Below are 6,432 nucleotides of genomic sequence, written 5' to 3'. Positions count from 1 at the left end.
GACTGGTTTCAGACTGGAAGACCTAGCAGCAGGGACTTGCCCAGCAGCACTGGGGAGCACAGTCACCAAGGAAGTTCTGCCTGCTCTGCTGGGCTCTGGAGATGAGAGGGCCCTGGACAGCATGAGAAGAGAAGCTGGAACTCAAGCCATGCGTTGTTTTGAGCCTGTTTGCAGCTCATAGCTGTAGTCTGTGACAAAGATAATACCTTTAAAACATGTTGGGATTGAACATAGCATAATCACGTGCCCTATAACACCACTAATGCCTGAAAGCACCACAGCTTTCCAGTGCTGAGGCAGGTCTGGGATGTTCTCCATTGCACTTTTAGGGCATTGCAGGCTTCCTAAATTTCGAAATAAACCAAAGTCGTGTGTGATACAGCAAGCCACTATCAGCATAGCGCATTTGGGGGCATCACACGAGGCAAGCACACTGGGTGCTGGATAAGGTAAAGAAGAAAACGTTGAGTCTCTGACTGTCAATCTCCTCCCAAGCGCTCTGGAGCTGCTTGGGTTTGGTTTCCGACTCTATTACACTTGTGAGACTCTCTTCTTCCCTCTAGCGTCCATTCCAAGGCGTTCCTCTTACTCTTTAGCTAAAGCGGCGCTTGCCTCGTTGCATGTGCAGTCACTCCCTTCCTGAGGCACAGGTTTAATATTTATAAATGATAGTGCAACTCTCCACCCAGGAATCCAACGTTTTACTTTTCGGTTTACGCTGTGCCATGCAGGAGGATCCTGCAAGGCTGTCATCCCCTGGCACAGTTGAAAAATGATCTCAGTTACTCCCTTAATTTTAGCATGATGGTGCTGAGCTACAGCTGGGGATGTGTAGCCACAATGAGGTTTCTGATGGCAGTGAGGAGAGGACGTGACAGTGGTAAATGTATTGTTCGAGGGATGGGTCAGAGTAAGCCCCTGCTCTTGTTGCCTTTGTAAGACTGTGCTACATCTCTCAGATCAGGATTTGTCCTTGGGCTGTAGGAAACCAATGCAGAGCTGAAAAATTACTCCACTGCCCCTAAGGCTGGATCAAGGCTGTCACTGAAAGGTTGTTTTATTTCTGGCGACAGCAAGAGACCTCTCAGGCAGGATCTCCATTACCTGGGTCCCCTCCCAGATAGCTGGACTGGTTTCTCTAAGTCCAGCCAGCCTCCTCCTCTTTGAGGACAGAGATGACAGACATCCCCCTCTTCTGGGGACTGGGCAGCAGACCTGCACTCCCAGATGCATCTGCAACAGGCCAGCTCTCTGCCTGCACTCACGGTCTGCAGAACACCTTGAGTTCAGTCCAGGACAAGTCCTCCTTGCTGTCCTGCAGCCATCCTGATCTACCTACCCCACTGCCTGCGCCTCCCTGGAAGGTGCAAAAGCTTCACAGGCCTGCTCAAAGAGCCATGTGCACCGACTTGAGGTGTGCTGCCCCAGCAGTCACAGGCTCCCATGCTGTCTCCACTCTCCATGGCCGATCCTTTATCTCAGCCAGGACATTTCCACTATCCCCCAGGGTAACTTTAGAGGAGCAGGACACAATAAAAACATGGTCAGGATACTCTGGCATACTGAGACACTATTGCAGGGCAGGATTCATCTCACCTGGCTTGGATGGTACCATCTAAGCCATCACAAACCCTGTTTTATCAATGGAGAGACTGGCACTGTTGGAGCACAAGCCATCTGACTAATCATACTCCAGGAGCATCTGCGTTCTACCATGGGTGCAGACCTGCCCATGGCAATGAGCCCAAACATGTCAGGCTCTGAACAAGCCAAGAAACCATGTTGGAAATAATCCTGAGCTGACCTGTCATTTGCATGTATTTGAAAAGAAGGCATGTACAAGACTTTCCCTCCCGAACATCTCCTGGGCCAAAAGTCTCCTCCTTGACAGCCAAAGAAAGTATCTCCTCTTCATCCTTTAATGAAGATGAATTTGTTCCAAGTGCAAAGCAATCCCAAGCCTTCAATGAGAATAATGCCTTGGTAACAAGCAGGACAGACAGCCACGAGCCCTGTGGCCGTGTGCTGTGCACACAGCTGCCATGGGGACCCTGTCCCCAAATGGAATGCTAAGGTCTCTGCTGTGGGTGGGGCTCTGCAGAGCTAGGAGGTGTAGAACACAGTCCAAGTCTGAGCAGGAGCCACCTTTGATTGTCAGGGCCCATTTGTCTGAGTGGGATACTGTCCCAGACATGCTTCACTTCAGGAAGAGGGACAATTTTTAAACAGTGAAATAACAGTCTGGCTGGCACACAGCTCCCTACTTATTTCTCCAATTTTTTTTGTTGAAGCTCCATCTGAGTGGAGCCTTTCAGCATGCAGGACAGCACCAGCCACTCCTGCAGAGCTGCTCACAGGACACCAGTGATGTTCAGAGGCCTCATGGATAGATCATGCTTCTGCTAATGCCACAGCATTGTCACTTTGGGCCAAATCCTTTTGCTTCTATCCCTGCTCCCTGCAGGGCAACTGTTCCCAGCTAACCATTGCCCTCCTTCCCTTAGCAGCACGCAGTGATGAGACTTGGCTCCCAGTAGAAAACTCTTCCCTGCAGTGCTGATTTATTAATAGGTGAGGGGAACAGCTCTCACCCCTCTCTCCAGCTTACACACTAGATATCAATTTGGCAGCCAGCAGCAAATGCCATTAAGGCAGTGAGACACTTAAAGGCATCAGCAGCTCCTGGCCCATTACAAGAACAAGGAGATGGACCCTGGTAATGCATATCTGAAACTCATCACATCCAACTGGAAGCAAGGATCCTACTGAGATAAATATTAGGAGTCTGAAAAGGTAAGGGATGGGAATAAGCTTGTTCATATTCAAGGGACCAATGCAGGGGAAAAGCAACAAAAAAACACAAAATTAAACTCTCCATATATTTTCGTTTTGGGCCAAGAGAACTGAATTCATGAGTAGCCTATCATACCCGACATTTCCTAATGTCAGGTATTAAAGCCTATTAAAGCCCTGGCTGACTTTTGCATTTTCTAGATGAAAAGGGTGGAATATGGACAAGCAGAGGCTAAACCAGAGCAATAATTTTCTCTGTGGATCTGCTGTGGCTGTGCAGACAGCAATGGCCCTGTTTATTTTGCTTGTCCTGGAAAATGCAAGACAACAGCATGGTAGCTCTGGGAAACCTGGAGGCACAGCCACTAATGGCAGACAGAAGACTACCAGTCCTTCTTCCCCATCAGGTCAGGCTGTGATCACAACTTGCCCTCTTGAGCCTCCCTGCTGCTCCATGCGTGACAGCCTGGTGTTGGGTCCCATTACCCATTCAGCTTCAGAGCACATACTCTTGCACATAACCACTCATCAGGTCAGATTGCCCAGAAGGGACACAATGAAGGTGGCACACAAAAATCTGATGCCTCCAACGCAGCTGTCCACCACTGCTTGGCTCTGCTACCTGCTAAACTTTCATGTGCTGGGAACTAACTAGTCTTACTCCACTCCCTGTGCCAAAACCATATTAACAAGATGTGTGCAAGTCAGAGGCAAGTCTGGTGCCAACATGCTTCACCATCCTCTCTGTATGCCAGAAACCAGGCTCTGCCCTGCTGGGTAACACAGCTGGATATCCACCTTGGGAAGGCAATGCCCAAAAGCTAAGCACTGTTGCTTCACTGAGCCTGAGAGCATCCTTCTCTGGCCTGTTGCCCTGTGCTCTGGGTACGTGGTCAGCAGTGCAGCTCGAGACCAACCACATCTCCCAGAAAAGCATGGGGTGTTGTGTCCACAAGGTCCATCTGAGCTTTTGCTTTCCTGCACTTAAACCAGAGGTTCAAATGAGGAGAGATGCTGCCCTGCAAGAGCCCCAGGCCCCCCAGCTCCTGGCATCACTGATTGCTGCTGCAGCACAGTGCCACTAAAGCCACAGCGCTCATCTCAACTACTTCACTCCTCAGGCCTTTAGGTCTGTACACTAAATCCCCACAGTGGCACCACCAAGACACAAGAGCACATGGCATTAAGCCTGTCTTACATATCCATCCCCAGCAATATGCACCTGAGGAGGTGATGCAGTGATTATCAAGTGCAGTAGACATCTCTTCCCGTCTCTGTGAACACAAGCCACACCATGATGCAGCATGTGATTGCCTTGGTTAGGCCACCAGTGGGGCAGAGCTGGTTAGTAAGGGGTGGGGTGGCTCTTTTGAAAGTCACACACTGCCTGCACCCCTGAGAGTTACCACTGGAGTACCTGAAGGGAAGGTAAAACAGGCAACCCTGAGTTAAGTGGTCTGGATAAAGCCCTCAGTAACTTGTATTTCCCATACCTGAGGGTTCAGCTGTTTTTTCTGACATTTCTCCATGTCCTCTCTGCCACCTCAGAGAAGCTTCTTGCTCCATGCACAGAAAGAGCCAAGCTGAGTTTGTGGTGAGAGAAGTTCATAGGTGCTTTTGAGAGACTCCAGATCTGTACCCAGAGTTTTGCATTTGCAGATGCACATGTTCAGACCTATCCATATGCCACAGTTTACATGCACAAACCCCAGTGACCCTTTCTTTTCCCCTTCACCCCTTTGAAATCAAAGATGCCAGTTGAGAAGGAGGCTCTGAATACTTGGAAAAGACAGTCCTACCCATTGCCCACTAATACAGCCCTGGATATAGAGAAGGGCCTGACTGTCACCAGTGCTGACTGACAGCGAGGCCCACAGACTTCAAGAAGGCAGGGAGGGCACAGACAATTTATGAAAACTGTGCTGTCACTGTCTTCTTTCATTTATAAGGTCAGATTTTTCTTTTTGTGATGGTATGGTCAGTGACACTGGCAAAAAGTCAAATTTAGGAGGCCCATATAAGGACACAGGCACTCTTGCTGGGCGACATTTGACAGGAAATCCTGCTTGCATCCACAATATTGCACAGAATCACATCACATAATTTTTAATGATTTTTGATGGATGATTTCCACTAGGGCTCATCAAAACTGGGCAAGCTAGCTTCAAACTCCAGACATTCTGTAGGAGAAAGTGGTACAAGGAGCACCATGACAAAAGGAAGTTTTAGGGCTATGTCTATTACTCTGCTTCTCTATGTTAAGATGGCCAGCAGAAAGGAGACAAACCAATTCATCAACTCATTATGTACTGTTTTATAAACTGATTTAAAAATATAATCTAACCATAGTAATTTAAACTGGAAAAAAAATGTGATGATGCTTGGTTTCAGACTGCAACATCAATAAAGTTGTAAGGCACAGTCATTTGGAACAGCAACTCAGTCTGCTGTCCCACTAAAACAAATGTTTTAAATCTCACCCAAATATAAAGCAAATGCCCTATTGAAAAAACAAGAGATTATTCCCTTACTTCCCTGCCTTGTCTTTGCTGCATCATCACTTAAAATCATTCAGTTATGCTAAATTGGAAAGTCTATGTGGTCTAAAAAAGCTAGAGGTAGGATGGAGGTGAAAGGCACGTGCAGGGGATGCTCCGACACCTAGTACCAGAGATCAACCCTGCTAAAGAAATTTTGGAATGCAACATCTAAAGTAAGAGAAGTCCTTCCAGGTAGCTATGGAGCAAACAAACATGCTAATATTGGGATAAGCCACTTGTTCAGCATTTGCTCCCATAGCAATGCATCTAATAAGGACCTCTGATGCCTGTGAATGGGGTGAGATCCTGTGGGGGCATAAGCTCTGAAACCATCTAGCCCTCCTGGGCTCTTCTTCAGGCAGTGCACCCCTCCCTTAGAACCTGCTCCAGTCAACACTTCTTCTCAAGACCTCTGTTTTGGCCCTCACATGTTAAACATCCATGACTGCAAAAGGCAGGTGGCATGGTTGCTGCCTGGTCACCACCTCCAGCCCACTCCCAAACAGCAGGCTCCATGCTCTGCTTTGTTCAGTGTCCCTGCTTGACTCCCAGAGCAGGGCATGGTGTGGTGGAGAGGAAATACGATAGAATTTGTTCTGTTTTAGTGCACAAAAGTTGCAAAAATAACCATGTTTTTCTGTAATAAGAGGTTCATTAGCTCCTTGGTTGATCAGTGGTTGCTCTTTAAAGTATTTCTGGACCATCTGTATCCTGAATTGAGGCAAATCATGTCATTTGTTTGAATTGCTCTACTTGCACAGCTCTGTGTTTAGCTTGCAGAAGAAGCTGAAAGATAGCATTGATCTTTCATGACTGTTCTGTGTATATGGCTCCAACACATGCTGAAAACTGAGTATTTTCTAGGACTGAGGACTTCTGTTCTGAGATGTTGTTGTGGCAGTGGTACTGTCTGGCAGTGGCTCCAGCACAGCCCTGGCAGTCAGGGGCCAAGAAACATGTGTTGGCCTAAACCTCTCTGAGGCTTTCGTGGATGAGCAGACAGCTGGATGCTGGTGGTTGATCTCTCCAGAAGGGCTCTCATCCATGATGGGCCTGAGGAAAAGAAAGAAATGCTGCGGCAAGATTGCACTCTGGATCT

The 6,432-nt window shown here is 47.9% G+C and overlaps 1 protein-coding gene across 11 annotated transcripts in view; it reads right to left on the bottom strand.

Moving 5' to 3' along the window:
- Positions 1-523: 523 nt before the first annotated feature.
- The window catches only part of LRRC56 (leucine rich repeat containing 56), an 85,523-nt gene continuing 79,614 nt past the window's right edge, over positions 524-6,432 (bottom strand). For 9 of the 11 annotated variants that reach the window (XM_051804353.1, XM_051804355.1, XM_051804354.1 and 6 more), the window contains one exon: positions 528-6,386. In XM_051804353.1, coding sequence (XP_051660313.1) covers positions 6,194-6,386 — 193 coding nt within the window. In that variant the 3' untranslated portion in view covers positions 528-6,193. Of the gene's footprint in view, positions 6,387-6,432 lie in introns of all 11 variants that reach the window. The other 2 variants (XM_051804362.1, XM_051804361.1) reach the window with 2 other exon arrangements.

This window comes from Manacus candei, unplaced genomic scaffold (genome assembly GCF_025592945.1).
Source record: "Manacus candei isolate 608988 ecotype Guabito, Panama unplaced genomic scaffold, ASM2559294v1 h1tg000060l, whole genome shotgun sequence".
Taxonomy (NCBI): Eukaryota; Metazoa; Chordata; class Aves; order Passeriformes; family Pipridae; genus Manacus; species Manacus candei.
The sequence above is the reverse complement of the archived record's forward strand: the minus strand, read 5'-3'. Positions and strand labels throughout refer to the sequence as shown.